Here is a 20,206-nt window from a genome sequence, read left to right as displayed (position 1 = left end):
TTTTTTTTTATAAAAAAAAAAAAAGACGAAAAAAAACAACTTGGAAAAAGGTGCAAAAAAAAAATTTTGTATATACATTTTTTCCGTTTCAATTTCAACACGCGGAAAATGATACTGAAGGTAGCGGGGTGGGGCAGACGTGCTGTGTGCGGGTGGCGGAGGGGATGACTTTGTCTCTTTTCTCGATTTAAGACAACGTGATGTCTCTTTCTCATCCTTTTAAGCCATAGGAAAGGCAGGTCACACTTCAATGTAAAGTAGCACTTGTCACGTTGATTTAGTAATTTTCTTCAGGCGAGGTTAGCCGTCAACTTCAAATCAATCAGCTGTTATAATTATGAGTCTTGCGACCCCTGCTCCGTTTTCCACCTTGCATTTCAAATTTGAATTTTAAGCCACGTTAAAGAAAAAAAAATCAAAAGCCAATTCCATTATCGTTAGTTAATAATGTTCATCCATTAACATTTTCAAACACACTAAAATAAAAAAATAAAAAATAAATAAATAAATTGATTTCATCCTCGTTGATTCATAAAATTATGTTTGAAAATGAAAATAAAAATAAAAAATGGGAAAGAAAATAAAAATAACAATTAAACCAAATCTTACTAATATTTTGATTTCTCTTTTCTTACCTTCATTACTATCCATTCCATTCCTATTGTGAAGTTCCAAAGGCACCATAAACCGTCGAGGCAAGGGACTTCATGAATACAATTCAGCAAGTATATTACACATTTAACAAACTATAATCCACAAGCAAACCCAAAACTTGGTGTCTAACACTAGAATTCCTTTGCAAACCGAAAACACCACAAACATCAGACATCCCAATACAGCTCACATTTGGATCAGTGCACACATAAACACACTTTCCCTTCATACTGATCACTGACGGTTTGGGAGAACTAGTTGAAATATTAGGACTGCCCAGGCTCTGGTGATTCGAGTACTTGCTAGTTTTGGCTGGAAACAGGAGGTCGCCCACGCCCCATTGTGAAACCTCTGGTCCCATCCGGCATTTTTGGGCCGGGAGGTGGCTTTGAGCCTTCAGCACCATAACTAGATGAGAGAGTTCCATGACCTAAAAATTTTAAAATAATAACAATCAGTACTGAAGATATTGAATTTGATGGAACTAATGATTTAAAAGGGCAAGGAACCGAAAGCAAGAGCAGTGGCCTGTTTAAATACCCTGTCCATTCATACACCGGTATTTCTGTCCCCTTGATCGCCCTCGGTTCCGGCCCCTTGGGCCATTTTTCTCTTTCGTCAAATGCTCTCCATCCTGAGACAAAAGAGAAGCAGCACACATGACTGCATGCTGGTAGTTGATTCGAGTAGTTGACCTATAAAGCTAAGTACAATAACATTTCATGATGCATCAGCTGCATGGGAGGAAACAAGTTCTTTGAATATAACTTCATAAAATGAAACAAACAACAGTTTCCTTGGCACTACCCTACAGTCACTGAGAAAAGAGATTGATGGAGGAAAATGATGCTAGGAATACAATCATATGGTGAAAATTCATGTCAGTGGAAATACTACTGATGTGTACATGATGCAATAGTAAGAAGACAATTCCATATCAAAATGTCATACGTAAGGTAAGCATTCTTCCAAAATAGTAAGTGTGAAATATCTTAACATTATGCACTTGATGAACAATTTGGATAGCCTCCTTAAGGGCCCAAAAGGAAATATCAGTAACTGGCTAAAAGGAGTAACAAGACTACTCACTTCTTCATCAGGTGTTTCATCATGACGCTCACTTGAGTTATTCTCCTCATCTCCTGCTGGATGAGCTGCTCCAACACTGCTATTTTTCTCCATATCAGATCCCTTCCAGCCTTTTCTTCTCTGTCCATACTTGCCCTAAAGCAATAATAGAAAATTAATGTTTGTGCTCGTTACCGAGACTTAAGGGTAGAAAAGACGTGACAGAACCAAGTACCATTTGCTTGTGAAGAAGCTTGACCCGCATTCCATTTCTCCAGTCTTGTTCATTATTTAAAGTAGCCACCTGTTAAAATTACAAGAAAAGCACCAAGTCTTGACAATTAATCATCCACAGATCATAAGTCAAATATCTAATAGATGTCTAGACTAGTGAAAACTTGGATACTCACAGCTCTCTCAGCAGCCTCCACAGTCTCATAATCCACAATAGCATGTAACTACAGAAAGAAACCAGAAGGATAAATAAAGTTATAAATGAAATTAATACACCATTCAGTAAATAGGATGCAAACTACAAAAGCAGTAGACAAGAAAATTCCCACTCCCCCTTTTCTTGTTGAAGTGTATTTCTGGTTACTGGTTTTGCTACTAAAAAAGGGCTTCTAACTTGGACAGTTGGAACAAAAAATGGCAGTGTTCGCAATTTTAGAAAGATGCTACCTTTTAATCAAATCAAGATTCATACATTAACATCTCTTATAGGGGTGTGTGTGTGTTTGTGTGTATGAGGCCCACATATCTACTACATATTCATCTTTATGGCACAGGCCTTGGGGCATCTCCAGAAATTAACAACTCAATTTAGTGCTCATTTGAATACACTTCATGTTTTCTATTTTTAAAAAATAGAAAATAGTTGTAACCTTTATATAAAATACAGTAACTCTCATATAAAAAGTATGAACTTACCTCATGTCTTTAAAACTACTATATATTTTTTGAAATTTGAGGTAGTAGAAATATTTTTAATGCCTTGGGTTTTTTCAAACAGTTTTTAAAAATCATCAATTTTTTTTTTTTAAGTCTCAAAAAGCTATTCTACCATATATGCAAGTTACTACCATTTTCTGTTTTTGAAAACAAAAAATAAGAAGTAGAAACAACACCTTAGCAATTTCATTTTCTTTTCTATAAAAGTCTTTCCCAGAAACATTGAGAACAGAGTGTCACATTAATCTTTGTGACAGGCAAAAACATTTCACATTATGACAAAAGTCAATGATGCTTCATATGTTGATAAGGTTAAAGATTGCATAGAAATATGCTTTCAATGAGCTTCACAGGATTAGTGTTTTCTATTTGACAGTATTAAGTATATAACCTTGAGTTTTTTTGGCTTAGCTTCCTTTACAGTTTCACCATAAAATTTTATAATATTCAGCCTTCATTTCATTGTGGGTCAGTCTTCCACCTTATGCTTATAGAAATTTTATCAAGTCTCTTCTGATGGATCTTGGGAAAAGCAAATCATATTCAACTCCATACCTTACCACTTATCAGCTTCTCCACCCTGCTGTCTTTTGTTGACTCTTCTGTGGCATATGGGTCATGAATGCAAATTTTTTTTATGCTGTACATTTACAAAGCATCAATAGTTGTTAAACATTAAATGCAGAAAGCAGAAACCAAGGAATAAAAGAAGAAAAGGGTGGAAAACGACGTACTTTCCAGCTGCCCCAAATATTCTCTGAATGTTCTCGGTTGAGTGGTCTTCTGGTAAATTTTCTATCAAAACAGTGCATATCTAGGGTTGCACAAATTAGATGCTACAAAATTGCTTGAATAAAAATATCACAGTGAAAAATGAATGTCCACAAGTTAAATACCTTTGAATCCTTGACCTCAGTGAGTGAAAGAGGATGAAGTCGCTTTACCTTCTTCCCATCTGAACTCACAACCTACAGTTTCCAAGGAAATAAATTCATGGTTATGACTTGTGTAAGGGTAAAAAAAGAGAGCTTAAATCCCTAAATGGTAAAATAAGTTTCCACGCTTTCTATGGCCCTTACATACCTCACAGAGGAAACACAAAAACAGGAGTTTAATCAGGTTCAAATGGAGAATAATCTTTTTTAGTTAACAAAGAAGTAGCTTACAAGCTGAGAAGATTCCCTGAGCGCAGCAACTATTAATTGAATGTCTTGGGTGAGCTTTTTCATCTTCCTAAAGGAAGCAATAACTGCAATCGGAACTGCAAGAGCAATATGCCATAGATTTGCAGTGCCATTTCAATTAAAGAAAAAGTATGAACAAATATCAAATATGGACACATAATTGGTACTTCTATGCATAATAAATAGTAGGACTGAAAAAGCCATCAGGACTATATAGAAAAAGCTACAAAGCAAAGAAAATCCAATACTTTAACAATCGCAGACCAAAATTCTTGACCAAAAATTGAAGGGAAAAAAAAGGAAAAGAAAAATAAAATAGGTTTCACAATGCTTTCATATCAAGTCCAGTAAAAATTCCCACGTTTAACAACACTTAACTTCCTCCATAACTCAATTAAACAATACTTGAGGCTACATTCCTTCCACTTGCATGTTCATCTTCTGTTTCAGAGGGTTCTCTATAAAGGGCATTAGTTATTACACGCATATGAAGGGAAGAAGCTGATTAGCAGGCATTCCACCATATACCATCAACTCATTTTACATAGCATCACCATCAATCTACCCTTGTACACTACAGAAAAAACCAAAGCACTTTCCAATATTCACTAACAAGCAGCACCACAAAGATATTTCATATAATTTTGGAACCAAACAGAATAAAAAAAGGCATAAAATTTAAATTGTGGTTAATCATCACAATGTTTGGTAAAAAAGTTGTGAAGAGATTCCTGTTTCTCGCCTTTTGGTGATCTCTATATGCTTCCTGTGTACTCAGGTTCAACCCCCCTTTTTTATTGGAGTTTTTAATAAATTGTTCATTTGCCTATCAAAATAAAAGTTCTATAGAGATCCAGTTACAATAATTTAGAAACAAAAAAACGAATGCAGAAAAAAAAAAGGGCAAATGAATACTAATGTGAAATTGCTAGTAACTGCAAATCTATCATGAGGTTAACTGAGAAACAAACACCACAAACATATCATGAATACAAAATATGGGGACGAGAGAGGAAGAGAGAGACTGAAGATAATAGTTTTTTGTTCAGTTTTGTAATTATGATATTCTGATTACAAAATTGTTTGAGGGTTCTAACATGATCGTTCCATCAGTTGAATTATTGTGCAGTTTTAAAATCAAATTTGAACTAAAAGGTTTTTTGGCCACAGGTTAAAAAGAGGGGCATTTCCAAGCCAATAAAGAGTTAAGCAACCAGAGAGGAATCAGTCAGCAGTTTTCATTCAGACCAATCCCAGACGCTCAGCACAGCTACAATTGACTGCACCAGGAGAACATCCAGGGTAGGTTACATGTCAGAAGTACCTGCTTTACTTCATCACCTTCATAATCTCTGTTCTTTTCATGAAAACTTTCGTTGGTGATAACTAAATGCCATTAACCCCATGTAGAGGTAAGCCACTCAATTATCAGGCATGGTCTGTTCAATGTCCTCTATTCAGACAAATGACAGCAAGCAACAGTCTTGGCATGGCACTGTTGTTTTCAGTTTAATAATTGTTTAGGCAGCAACCCTCATTTATAATGATAATCAGATTAACAACACTGATTAGTTATTGTACTACAAGCACACTACCCAAGTTATCTTGTTCTTCATATTTCTTGCATTCACAAGGAGGAACATAGAAGGTGTGAACATCCTCATCACTTATCTCCCAGAAGGTCATACTTCTTGCTTTAAGGAACAGCCAACCTGAACCAATTTAGAGTTTGGTAAACCATAACATGTTTCCTTTAGAAATTATATTCATCCAAATAGGATGCTTGCCATATAGATTAAAACATTGTTCTGAAATTGTTTCCAGAACTAGGAAATTAGAAAATTTTAAGAATTCTTTGAAAATTTCGCAGTTTTTGGGCCAAAAGTAAATTGTTAGTGAGGAATTGCTTGTGATGTAATTGTCAGTCAGGTATTTCTTCAACAAAATCTAAAAATGTACATTTAAAGAAAAACCTTAAATAACAATGACATACACCAGTAGAGGACACAATGTGCACATGAGAAAATTTAAAAAATGAAATAAAAGGCTCTAAGAAACTTTTTTTTTTTTTTTTAATAGACAACAAGAGCATGTATTAATAAATACCAAAAAAGGAGGTGGTGCGCCCTACGTATACAGGTTGTATACACAGAAACAAGCCAAACACACCTCAACCAAAGAAAGACCACAAACAAACAAAGCAAAGTTAACCACAAAAAAGAGTATCAAGGGAAATCAACATAGAGGGGAATCCGGCTCCAAAGGATCCCTAGTCCACTCAAAAAGAGTCCGAAAGAAGAGATCCTTTAAACCCTGGTCGGAGAGATCTTCATCTTTGAAGGTTCTTCGATTACGCTCTTTCCAAACACACCAAAATAAACAAATGGGAGCCAAGCGCCACACTGCTCTAATCTTCTTTGGCAACCCCTTAACTTTCCATTGAAGAAGGAGATTTCTTACTAAATCTGGAAATACCCAAGTCACTCCAAAGAGGCTAATAAAAAGGTCCAAAGCTCTCTTGTCTTGATGCAATGAATTAGAATGTGATTGGCTGATTCTTCATTCTCTTTACATAGATTACATCTATTGACCATTTGTCATCCCCTCTTCATTAAGGTGTTTATAGTTAGGATCTTCCCCCAAACAGCTTCCCAAGCAAAAAAGCAAGTTCTGAGAGGAGCACAGGATCTCCAAACCTCCTTCTCCGGAAAAACAAAATTATTCTCCCCACTTAGAGAACAATAATAAGACTTGACACTAAAAATTCCTCTCCTATCTTCTTTCCAACGTAAAGTGTCCTCACCTTCTTGCACTTTTAACGGGTCAAGAGAACCCAAAAAGCGGGTCACCTCCTCTACCTCCCAATCTTGGAAGGGTCTTCTAAAATGAACCTCCCAACACCTTCATCACCTTCTCTTTTCCAAGATTCTGCAACTGTAGCATTTTTATGGGAAGCTATCCTAAAAATAGTAGGGTAAACATCTTTTAGCTTGAAGGCCCCCACCCACATGTCCCACCAAAAGCTTGTACGGCGACCATTTCCTATGCGGATAGAAGTTCTAGCAATAAACTCTTTCCAGCCTTTTCAATGTCCTTCCAAGGGCTCATCCCAAATGACTCCCTCCACACTCTAGTAGTCTAACCCCCCTCCACCTCCCCAAAATTTCCACAAATGATCTTCCTCCACAAACTTTCACACTCAACAAAGAATCTCCATAGCCATTTGCCTAGCAAAGCTTGATTGAGACTCTGCAATCTTCTTATCCCCAAGCCTCCAAAATTTTTAGCCTTACAAACATCTGACCCTTTTACCAAATGGATCTTGCTCCTATCTCTAAGACCTCTCTGTCCGTTGAGTCAATGCTCTTGAAGTTGAAAAGCATTTGAGTAGCCACCCTATGTAGCTAGGATAAGGCTTTGTCAACTTGAGTAGTAAAAAAGATAGAGAAGTATTTTTTCACACTAAGCATAAAGAAGCTTCTCCAACCCCCCCTTCCTTCTCTCTTCCACCCCAATAGGCAAATTAGACAAAATATATGAAAAGTGCCAAAAAAAACTAGCGCACCAAAGTACATGGGACGAGAACCAAAAGGCAAACCAAAAAAAAACAAAAAAAAAAAAACTACTCCCTCCCTCAACAAAAACCCAACCAATCTACAAAATCAAATAAAGGCATAGAGCTTTCATCTATGTACACCTTGAGCCACAAGAGGAGATTACTAAGGAAAGTGCATCAAACCATCTTTGGTTACTTCCCTTCCAAATAGTCTAGAAAATGCATGAGGGCTCTCCACACCTTCTTTCACCTTTTTCCCACAAAAGAACCATGACACTCTAGTAGAGTCTCCTTGCTACAATGAAGAAAACTGTGGTCATTAGATTCTCCCTTAACTTTGCGGAGCACATTTGCTGACTAACGACCAACCTCTTCTTTGAAGATGGTCTAAAGTCAACAGCTTACCCCTACAAGCCTCCCGGGCAAAAAAGATCAACTAAGACAGAATCCAAGGGTCCCAATATCCCTAACGGAAAAGGAATGACACAATTTGGCTCCAATATGGAATAAAAGCTTTCACATAAAAAATTCCATTGCTATAATCCATCTATACTACCCTATCCTCCTCCCTCTTCATCGACTTTCCTTGGAGTTAAAAAAGAAATTGCTCCAGGATATCCAACTCCCAATCATTTGAATTCCTCCACTAAGCAGAAAGAAGTATTGAATATTAACGCAGCCACATCCCATTTCCAGGACCAACACCTTGCAATAGTGTCTAATAGCAACACCCTGTAAGTTTCCTTATGAAAAAACATGAAAATCAGAAAAGCTATAATTGTGCCAGAACAAAAAGAACTTACTTGACAAGGACAAACAGAAAGACAACCAACTGGCAAGGGAAAAAAATTAAAAACTAGATATTAGAAGAGTAGGGACATAAACACCTTATTCATTTGAACCGTTACCATTACTAGTTATCATCATCAGAAACAGCAGCTCAATCATCTATAAGGAAGAAAAGTAGTGAAAAGGACATCATAATGAAACCCAAGGTTGGTCATATACCCACCCACCAAAACTATATGATCACCCACCATTTTTTTTTCTTTTTTTCTTTTTTAATTCAAAGCTTGATGTGAAAGAGTAAAAATGGCTCATCTTCTTCACCCACTATACCCAACCAGAACTCTAACCTAACTCCTTTTCCTCTTTCTTCCCTTTTCACTTTCTTTCCCTTTCTTTTCCATTCCCCTATCCTTCCCCTTCATTCCGTCTTCAATGTTTTTTTAACTGAAATATAAAATAAAAATAAATAAATAAATAAGAAAAGAAAAGAAAAATCAGGGAGAGCTCACTGTGTAGCCATACAGCGCCTTGCTGGTGTCAGCAAGGCATGCATGCCATGGTCACGCAATGAGCTATCCACCTTTTCCCTTTTTTTCTTTCAGTTTAAAGAAATATTAAAGAAGAAGATAAATGGAAAGGTGAAGGAAGGAAAGGGAAAGGAGAAAAGAAGCGGAAGGGTGGTTAGTTAGGGTTTAGGGCGGGTGATGAAGAAAATGATGGCGTGTTTTCCCTTTTACATCAAATCTTGAATTTCTTTTGAAAAAAAAAAAAAAAATGAAGTGGGTAAAGAGATGGTGAGTTGGGATGTAGTTTCCCAAAATCAAATCCAAGCAACTAGATGGATGGAAGGGAATTTTACTCTGAATTAATATGTTTTCTCTGTAACTTTTGCTGTTTGACCTTTACTTTTTGTGTCTGTATTGCCTTGAAGAACATTACATCCCTCTAGTTTTTATCAATAAAAGAAAAGCTTTTCTAAATTCTCAAAAAGTACAGAAAAAAGTCCAAACACCAAAGCCTTCTGCCATGCTGCAGATAAAGAGGCTCTCTGTGTCACTTGTTGCCTTTCTGATTATGCTGTCCTGATTATTTGGTGCTATTCCCAACTTTCCATATCAGACTTACAGTATTATTTTCTCATAGGTAATTTTCAGACAAAGAATCACATCAAGAACCTCCCTCATCCACATCTCAATCCCTTGCCATATGAGATATGCCTCATGGGCATATCAAACTTCTACAGTTTGTATAACTGATAATACACTGGAGGTGTAAACTTTGCTCTTCACATTCTTCAATTCAATAAAATATTTATAATTTCTCCAAAAACATCTGAAATGATGATAATTTGATACATAATCAAATCTTAGAAATTGAATGTAGAAAGGAGCAATATCTTCTCAATACACAAAAACTGCACACTTACCAAATCCATTTTTGTCCTTCTTCAACAAATTCATCAAATACTTGTCTGTGGGCAAATTTTCATCGCTAAAATAATATTCTACCTGCATAAAAGGAATTCATTTAGTGACATTTAAGAATGAAACAGCTTAAATTTTTAATCAGTGAAATTGTCAAAGGAGTTCTGACTTATAAGGCATAAACAAACCTAAGGCCATAGTTCCTACAAGACCAGTCATTTAAGAAGTTCAATCTAGAATAGATTAATTCATTTAAGTTTAATCTAGCAATAGATTAATTATAGTTTTGTTCATAGATAGGCAAATCCATGATACACAACACCGCCTTAGGTTGTAATGTTGCAATCATGTGTGAAAGAAAGAATCGATTTTTCAAATTATTTAAGAAACCAACCATAAAAATTCTCATAAGTTTCAGTCACACAATAATATAAGAAGTATTTAATGGAGGTGAGTGCATCTAAAACTCTGAAGTGCATATACTGCATTTTTAACAATTGTGCATGCCAGAAAACGTGTTTAATGAAGTACATGATAAATAATAAAATAAAAATTGAATGTACAATTAACTATAAAATAGCACACAACAATAAAAATTAGATGTAAAATAGCCAAATTAATGCCTTTTTCACTTCCCAAAATGATGCAAAACAGTTTATAAAAATGTATTGATTCAAACTCATTTCATCTTATAAACTTGCCCCTTCACATGCTGATAACTGATAAAACATTACCAAAATTCAGCCATTGATTCCTATATGAAAAATCTACACAGTGAAAACTAGGTGTTTAAATGATGCTTACCTATCTGTTTTCCTTATTCGTTTAGACAACTAAGATAGTAAAATAACAGTACTAAGCAAACCCTGTGTTTGACCAGAAATAAGAAGCATCAAATATTCCCTAGCTTTTAGCTGTCCTTGGGCAGCCAACACTGAAAATTTCATGTGGCATCAGACACTTGGATGCTTAATGTCATAATCTGATCCCTTTACTAGAGGCAGTGACTGAAGACTATGTAGAGGCAGAGCCACGACTAATCTATAGCCAAGGACAGATAAACTTGCTCCAGTCTTGAGAAAGACAATCTCAAGTCAAAGAGATTTGTCAAGAAGAACTAGAAGCGCAACTTTTCAGGTGCAACCTAAGCCCAAGCAAATTTTACCATCTTGGTTAGGTTTGGCTTGCTTTTTTGAGATATCATGTGTGATGGACCTGTATTGGGCTTAATCTTGTACATAGTCCTTGAAAAGATGTTAACCAAACACTTGCTACATGGCAGCTTCTTTGAGCCCAGATATCAAGCTTTAACCAATACATCCTGCTAACCTGTTGCCCTACTTTACATGGTCAAACTGAGAGTGAACCCTCCCCATGCAACTCACTGATTGAAGCTGAATAGGACAGCATATGTGCATCTGCAAGCCACATCATGATTTGACCATGGAGGATGATCAGATTAAGGGCATGGTCAGTTATTCAGGATGAATCCCCCCTCAATCACAATGACTTGCCCAGAGGATAAATAGCACACCAACAATGGCCCTACTTTGAGAAATCATGTGGCTTGTATAAAGGGCTAGTCCACTGTACGAAGGTCTGGCCTCTACAAGCATTTCTAGAAATTGGGTAAGTAACCAAGCACCATATTGGTATGAATGCCAAGAAATCTGCACCCTAGATGTGTACAGTGAACTCAGATAGTGGATGGTGGTAACTCAACTCTAGTAGATCCAACCATAGTTGAACTAAAAGGGAAATCAAACAAATCCTAGCCATCAGGAGTAGTCTCTTCAACTAAGAGCATTCCTCACTCATAATCCATCATTTGCCACTCACCATACAAGGAAAACCTTCATAGAAGAGCACACCAAGAAAAATCTTTTTGTCCCCCCACTCACTTGACCATTGGAGGAGCTTTACTAAAGTCCTAACCAGTGAGCTTGTTGCAGGTGCAGGAGGAGCTGCAGGAGCCTCGGGAGTTTAATCACATGCATATCCACCCAAAGCCTATCCTCTGCTCCAGAAGGCTCACCCACTTTAGTCCGCGCTTGGTTCTCTATTCCAACTATCTTGGTTGATGTGATCCTGGTCAAAGGGTCAGATAAATGAAGCCAACCCCAGACACCTGCTTTAGGTAATGCACGCAATTGTATCAGGCAAGTAAGGCACCTTAGCTATGGATGAGGGATGGAGTTAAACTCCTACCAAGGTGGAAAGACTAAAAGCTTCCCAATAGGATTATCGCTTGTGATGGCATCATTCACATGAATCAGAACTTTCTAAATCAAATTTAGAGAAGTATTGAATTTAGTAGAGCTTCTTTGCTTGAAATTCTCCATATGAACAGGGTAAGTTTACTATATAGCATCATTTGCAAAGGAATAACATGATTTCTCTATTAATAATTCTACTCATGTTTTCTTAAAACAATGAAAGAAAAAAAATAGAAACCAAATCAAACCAGCCTAATAAGTGTTACTCTGGTAATTTGGCTTGATGGAGATACATGGTGCATTTGGCATCAGATTCAGCACAACAACCTTCAAGTTAACATATCAAATCAATAAAATCACAGAAGTCACATCCTTCCAGAAGCAAATTTTGACCCCACAAACACCAAAAGCCATGAAAAATGAATTCCAAGCCATTTAGAGCCAAAAAAAGGAAAAAAAATGAACATGAGATTTCACATAAAAGCATTCCGAACCCAAAAACAATAAGAAAACAAACCACTGGTTAGTTGCCGAGAAAAAAAAAACTATGAATTGAATGATAACAGAAAGGAAATTTTCTAGATATCATGCTTTCAGTTACATTAATTCCTAAAATTTAAAAATCATAAGAAAAACAAACATAGCAATCAAGCTAAAAGAACTTATCCACCCAAACAAACAAAACCTAATATTCAAATTTTAAATCTATCTCATTCCACGCATTCCTCAGCAACCAAACGCAGAGTCAAGCGTTCTACAATCCAAAATCCAAAGCCAACACACTGGAAACAGAACACCAAAAATTACCTGCTTGATAATCTTGCCTCGGATATCATCAGCAAGAAGGGCGTCGTTTGCAGACAAGTGAGTGTCATCTGAAGGCGGAGGGGATCCGGGGGCAGAGAAATGAGGATCATGAGGAGGAGATGAGATCTCATAGGATTCCATCTGGAGAGGAGAGAGGAGGGGAGGAGGAAGAGGCAAATGAGAAAACCTCCCGCCCGTTTCTTCTTCTTCTTCTCTCTCTCTCTCTCTCTCTCTTCAGTCTGCGTTTTGGCAAGGGCGTTTTATAGCGGTCGATGCCCCTTGCTCGGGTCATTTCTGTCATTTTCTGGGTCTAACGATGAACTAAACTTTCACTTTGACTGGACCTCTGGTACTTAAGACTTTGGATGTATGTGCTGCCTTGTAAATTAAATTAAATTACCCTTTTGCCTAAAAGCAAGGGTAGTAAAGTAGGCTAAGGTCTACCAAAATTACTTGATACTTGAATATTCATGTGCATCTTTTTTTATATTGACAAAAAGATTCTATTAAGAGACTCCAAATAAAGGACACACCTCACACTAGTATACACCAAAAAGCCAAAGAAAAAGCTTAGACAAGAGTAGGGTTAGCCACACTAAAGAGCCTCCAAAAAATTTGGAAGAGAGAGAATTTCCAAATTCAAAAACTGTTGGGACCACTCCACGAGGAAACGGAAAAAGAGTCACTCAGCCTTTGGTATGACAATTCTTTATTTTCCAATTTCCTTTAATTGCATTTTCTCCAAATACATCAAAATAAATAAATTAGAGTCAACTATCAAATTGCTTTTTTTTCTTCCCTGATCCCTTAAATTTCCATTTTAGGATAAGATTTTTCACTGAAACGAAGAACACCCGAACCAAATCAAAAGTTCTTAACAATAATGCCCAAAACTTTCATATCTTATCACAATGAATCAAAATATGATTAGTTAACTTTTCACCATCTTTATAGATATTACATCAATTAACTAAAGATCATCCCATCTTCATCAACATATTCCCGAGCAAAAAAACAAGTTCATTCATGTGCATTTTTATAACCCATTTTAAATTTATTTTTAAATAAATATGTCAATTGAATTATAGACACGTTTAATTGAAACATTAATAATACATATATATATATATATATATAATTTAACTCAATTTGATTATTAAATATCAGAATTCGATTATTAAATGAGTTAAATGTATTACACAATATATTGCTTGTTTAATAATTAAATAATATTTGAATTCATATTTTTTACATGATTATTATTTGTGTCGGGTTCAGATTGACCTATATAATAAAATACATAAATTTTAACATGTACGAACATAACCTATTAAGACGAATGTAGTATTTTATAAAAATAAATTACAAATTATGGGAAACTCAGAAGTAATTGGATGTTTTCGATAAATAAAAAAAAAAAAAGTAGTTGCGTCATTATATTTAAAATTAAAAGTAAATATTTTTTAATTCTATTTAGAAAAACAATGTGGAAAAACTTGCAAAAGATTCCTTAAGGAACACTATTCTCTCAATATTAACGCAATCCCCCTGTTAGTAAAGATGGCAAATCCAAATTTGTCGAATGCTTCAGGAAAGGCAACTTTGAAAATGAAGTTACAAATGAAAGAAATAATAAAAAATAAAAATGGATTTGAATTTAATTAATTTATTTATTTATTTTTTGGCCCCTGTAAAGCTCACACGCAACCTGTGATCCTGGGTGGACGGCCTAGCTTTGAACATGATTGTCTAGTAGTAAAGTTTTGGCAGTTTTTGCCATGGCTCATATTTCCGTTTTGGTCATGCCTTCAACTATATTTTAAGATCTTTTCCCATCTGTGTCACGTGGCTGGGATACGAAATGGGTCAAGACACGTCACCTGGAAGCTGGAATCAGATCGTTTAGCATAAGGGGCGGCTTCTTTGCGACTTTGCCTTCTATCGACTCTTCTCCTCTCTTCTTCAGTGTTGATCCGTTACGTGTTGGTTCGATTTAGGAGAAATCAAAAACCTTTTTTTGAACAAATAAAATTTTTTATACATATTTGATTAATTTTACACGAAGAATTTAATATAAAACCAAAAAAAAAAATTATTATTTTATGTTGAAGTTTTATTTTAAGTTGTATAATAAATTCTTATATGTTTAATAAAATTTTATAATATAAAATTATTTTTTAAAAATTGTGACTTTGATTGTGTGGGAAATTGTTGTAAAAAAAATTTGGCTTTCAATATGATGGATAAATTTATTAGAAACCCCACATGTTGTATTTTTAATAATTAGATAATTGAGTTTTACAAAGTTTGATGAAACGGAGGTTTGATTTGAAAGTCTTCATAAATGGATGAAATATATATTAATTTGTTCTTGAAATATCTCACTTACTTGATTCAGTAATTACTTGAATTAGTTAATTACTTGAGTTTTGAGAAAGCAAAAACTCATTTGTCTCTTAGTTATATTTTTATTATTTTTGTTATTTTTATTTTAGATTCTATAGTTAAGTGTGTTAATAAGATGATTTTTCTTGTTAAGGAACTCACCACACATGGTAATCCCATTCATGATAAATTGCAAATGTCTATCATTCTACGCAGTCTTCTTGATTCTTATGAACCTATTGTAGTTGTTTTAAACATTAGCAACACTTCTATTTTTGTGAAAAATCTTCCCAAGATTTAGTGAATCACTTTTAATATCGGGAAGGTCCATCTCAAGGACCCTCATTGTTTAATCCTAAACAAAATCAAAAACCCAATGAGAATGTTTTTAAAATATAAAGGTTTGAGAACCCATGTAAAACATAGCTGAAATCCTCAATAATTATTGAGGTAATTGTTTCTCATTATATAGAGTGTATATACAATTGAAAGATCCTACAAACTAGGAAAAGATAAACATACATAATAACAAATAATCTAAGATCAAGGAAATAATCAATCAGAGTGTATATACATTGAAAGATCCTACAAACTAGGAAAAGATAAATATATATAATAACAAATAATCTAAGATCAAGAAAAGAATCGATCAGGAGAGGATTCTACCTTATCACCCCCCTGCAAGCTAAGTGTGGGAGAAGGAATAACATGAAGCTTGTTATGAAAAAGTAGGAACTAAGGCTTGGAGACGTCCTTGGTAAAAGAATCAGCAAGCTGAAGATGGGAGGGAGTAAATGCGACTTTTAAAGAACCATTTGCAATCAATTCACGAACAAAATGATAATCAATCACAATGTGCTTAGATTGAAACCGAGTGCTGGATTGACTGCCATAAAAAGAGCACTTCTGTTGTCGCATAATATCTTCGGAGGGAAAGGCAAGGGAATACGTAAATCACAAAGGAGCTAAACAATCCAAGCAACTTCAGCAGTAGTAATGGCTAAGGATCTATACTAAGCTTCAGCACTGGAACGAGAAACAGTAGATTGTTTCTTAGAGCACCAAGAAACAAGATTAACGCCAAAGAATATAAGATAGCCACTGGTAGATCGTCGTGTATTAGGACAGCCAACCCAATCAACGTCAGAATAAGCAAACAACTCATGAGAGGAAGTGCGGTGAAGTTGAAGACCATGATGGACTGTGCCTTTAACATAATGAAATATGCGTTTGAGTGCTCGAAAATGATCTTCAGTTGGAGCATGCATGTATTGGCAAATAGAATTGACACTGAAAGAGAGATCAAGCCAAGTGATGGTCAAATATTGCAAGGCTCCTGCAAAAGACCGAAAAATAGTGGGATCCGAAAATAGCTTCCCTGTAGTGGAGAGATGTTGACCAACAACAAAAGGAGTAGAAATGGGTTTGGCCTCAATCATGTCAGCACGTTGTAGTAAATTAAGAGCATACTTGGTTTGGCTAAGAAATAAGCCTTGAGAGTTATGTTGGACTTCAACACCGAGAAAATAGTGTAGAGAACCCAAATCTTTCATTGCAAATTCTTTGGATAGTTGAGTGATAAGAGTCTTGATCAAAGCAGGATTGGTGCCAGTAAGCACCATATCGTCAACATAGAGCAAAAGATAAACAGTGCCTGTTGTGGTATGATGGACAAAGAGAGATGAATCAACCTGACTGAGAATAAAACCAAGTTTCATCGAAAAAAGAGCTGAATCGTTGGAACCAAGCACGAGGGGCTTGTTTGAGTCCATAGAGAGCACGTTTCAAACGACACACATGTTATGGAAATTGTGGATCAATGTAGCCGGGTGGTTGTTCCATGTATACTTCTTCAGAAAAATGACCATGAAGAAAGGCATTCTTAACATCTAATTGATGTAAGGGCCATCCAGAAGTGTCCACAATGGATAGAATAATCCAAATAGTAGCAGGACACACCACAGGACTAAACGTATCTTCAAAATCAAGGCCATGAATTTGAGAGAAGCCCTTGGCCACGAGATGAGCCTTATGACACTCAATGGAACCATTAGCATGGAGCTTGGTCTTAAAGATCCAACGACAACCAACCACATTACGATTGATAAGGCGAGGTATAAGATCCCAAGTATCATTCTTCTTCAAAGCTTGTATTTCATCATCCATAGCCGAGAGCCATTCAGGGTGTTTGGCCGCAGACTTGAAACCCCGAGGCTCTTGTATGGCAAGAAGGACCTGAAAAAATTGAGACGAAAATGAAAGTGTCAACGCATGATAGGCCTTAGGTTTAAATATACTAGCTTTTCCTCTAGTAACCATTGGGTGAGTGTTGGTAGAAGTCGTCGGTATGGAAACAGATGGTGACAGAGGACTAGAAGAAGGAATGGTAAATATGATTGGAGATGCATGAGAGGAAGCATGAAAGTCATCACTGCATGGCAAACAATTAGAATTCGAAACAGGAGAAGATAGCAACAAATCAGGAGACATATTATCGTGAGACTCGAAAGAATCAGAAAAAGTAATATAAGGTGTTGAATTATGAATTTGTTGCATATCATCACCCGCATAAGGAAAGATAGTTTCATAAAATTGGACATGTCGAGAGACATAAAGACGTTGTGTCTTGCGATCAAAATAGTGAAAACCCTTGTGAAAAGAGCTATAACCTAAAAAGACACAACATGAGGATTTGGGAGACAATTTGTTAGGAGCATAATCTCGCAAATAAGGAAAGCATAAACATCCAAAAGTACGAAGCATAGAGTAGTTTGGTTGTTTACCGAACAGGAGCTCATAGGGAGTTTTGCCATCAAGAGTTTGTGATGGGAGTCAGTTGATGAGATAAACAGCTGTTGAGAAGGCCTCAACCCAAAGAAATAATGGAACACAAGCATGAAACATAATGGTAAGACCCGTTTCAGTGACGTGTCGGTGTTTACGTTCAGCAATCCCATTTTGACTCAGTGTATAGGGGCAAGCAATGCGTAGCACAATACCACAAGATGTAAGGTGAGAGCGAAATTTATTATTTATAAATTCAGTTCCACCATCACATTGGAAGGACTTAATTTTAGAAGAAAATTGAGTCTCAATATAATGTTGAAAATTGATAAAGGTATCAAAAAAATCAGATTTGTGTTTTAATGGGAAAAACCAACTGAATTTGGTACAATCATCAATGAACACTGCATAATAACAAAAACCAGTAAGAGAACAAACAGGTGAAGGGCCCCATAAATCACAGTGTAAGCGATCAAAAAGCAAAGGACAACGATTATTATTAAGTGAAAATGGTAAACGATGGCTCTTGCCAAGGTTACATCCAACACATAAACTTGAATCCAAACCCATCAATTGATTACTACAAGAAATAAAACCAAACTTAGAAAGAGAGTTAATGGTATGAAAACTAGGGTGGCCTAGTCGAGCATGCCACAAGGGAATAGAGGCACACGACTTATTTGAAGAAACGATGGAAGCAAGGGTATGATGATTTTGATAGAGCACATACAAGCCATTCTCACATCTGCCGATCCCCAACACTACTCTTATGACCCGATCCTGTATGGTAAAACTAGAGGGAGAAAAAATGACACAACAATTATTATCCTTTGTAAGTTGACTAATGGAAATAAGATTTTTCTTAATGCCAGAAACAATTAAAACATTGGATAAAAATAAAGAGCTTTGGGGAACAAGAGTGGAAAGGGAACCAGTGTGAGAAATGGAAAGGGACTGACCATTACCAACCATCACCCGTTCATTACCAGAGTAGACAGTAGGAACATCTACACCCTCGGGATCATTTGTCAAGTGAGAGGTTGCACCAAAATCTGGATACCATGTGGAGTCGTTGGAGTCCGGAATTGAGCAAGTTGCAAAAGCCTCAGCAACGTTGGCAGATTGCTTTTTCTTAAGATTAAGGAACGTGCAACACCGTTTAGCCAGGTGGCCCTCTTTGTCGCAGATTGGACAATAAACAAGAGAAGAAGGGGATGATTTTGAGGCAGAGGCAGTGGAAGGTTTGGGCTTCCCACTCTTGTTGCTTTTCGGTCTAGTGGAATTATTTCGTTGAGCGTAGAACGCTGAGTTGATAGATTGTTGGTACATCGATCGTTCAAAGATCTCATGACTCAAAGCTTTTGGAATGATATTTGCAAAAGAAGGTAATGGAAGCTGAGAAAGCATTGTAGTTAAGAAAATTTTATAATCGGGACCTAAGGCTCTCAAGAACCAGTGGACTTTATCCAAGTCGTAAATGGGACGACCAATTGCCGCTAGTTGATTGTAGAGCCTTTTGAAGAGTCGAGAAAATTCTGCCACGGATTTCGAGCCTCGCTACATCAGTTGAAGCTCATCCTTGAGTTGGAGTTCTCGAGTCTTGGATCTGTGAGAAAAAAAAGGCTTCAAGAGTGGTCCAGGCCTCATGTGCATGACTCGGACCAAGTACCTCACTCATAGACTCCTCTGTAAGAGAAGACTGAGGAGAGTCTGATCAGTAGTCAACCAAGAGGTGTAGGCCAGATTCACCTGGGTGGTGCCATTAGAACCAGTAACCTTTGGAGAAGGAGCTGGGACACTACCATCCAGAAATCCAAGAAGATCTTGGTTGGTCAATAGAGGAATAAACTGATTTCTCCATAACAAATAATTAGAGGAGGTCAGTTTGATGGTGAGCATATGCACCATCGTGTTGAGTGGGAGTGGAGATGATGAGGATGACGATGCAATCATGAAAAGGATCGGAAAAAAAAATTTAGAACCTGCTCTGATACCATATAAAGGTTTGAGAACCCATGTAAAATATGGCTGAAATCCTCAATAATTATTGAGGTAATTGGTTCTCATTATATAAAATGTATATACAGTTGAGAGATCCTACAAACTAGGAAAATATAAATATACATAATAACAAATAATCTAAGATCAAGGAAAGAATCAATCAGGAGAGAATTCTGCCTTATCATAAAAGTGAGGTAAAAATTTCAAATCCTTTAATGGTAATTGCTACAATTGTGTAAAACCTGTACACCTCAAATTTAGTTGTCCAAAAAATAAAAATGACAATAACAATAATGGAAAAAGAACTCATGATCTGGTTCTTCAATAGTGACACTAGTGCTTAGTTTATTAATTCTAGATCTTCAAGACATGTGTCAAAGGGGAAAA

The 20,206-nt window shown here is 36.2% G+C and overlaps 1 protein-coding gene across 3 annotated transcripts; it reads right to left on the bottom strand.

Annotated features, from left to right (window-relative positions):
- Positions 1–605: 605 nt before the first annotated feature.
- Positions 606–12,877, bottom strand: LOC117923684 (la-related protein 6A). Of its 3 annotated transcripts, none has more exons than XM_034842093.1 (12): positions 12,650–12,877; positions 9,629–9,710; positions 5,453–5,569; positions 3,840–3,934; positions 3,570–3,641; positions 3,408–3,487; positions 3,229–3,313; positions 2,133–2,180; positions 1,958–2,026; positions 1,744–1,878; positions 1,195–1,357; positions 606–1,084 (listed from the first exon to the last, which is right to left on the bottom strand). In XM_034842093.1, exons 1-12 carry the CDS (start codon positions 12,788–12,790, stop codon positions 957–959), a joined length of 1,215 nt encoding a protein of 404 aa, XP_034697984.1. In that variant the 5' UTR covers positions 12,791–12,877; the 3' UTR covers positions 606–956. The 3 variants fall into 3 exon arrangements, with proteins under 3 accessions (XP_034697984.1, XP_034697985.1, XP_034697986.1); XM_034842094.1 differs by having other exon boundaries at positions 1,195–1,288; XM_034842095.1 differs by lacking the exon at positions 5,453–5,569.
- Between the last annotated feature and the right edge of the window lie 7,329 nt (positions 12,878–20,206).

The sequence above is a fragment of the Vitis riparia genome, chromosome 10 (assembly GCF_004353265.1).
Source record: "Vitis riparia cultivar Riparia Gloire de Montpellier isolate 1030 chromosome 10, EGFV_Vit.rip_1.0, whole genome shotgun sequence".
Lineage (NCBI taxonomy): Eukaryota > Viridiplantae > Streptophyta > Magnoliopsida > Vitales > Vitaceae > Vitis > Vitis riparia.
Note: the sequence above shows the minus strand (reverse complement) of the source record. Positions and strands in the feature narration are given on the sequence as shown.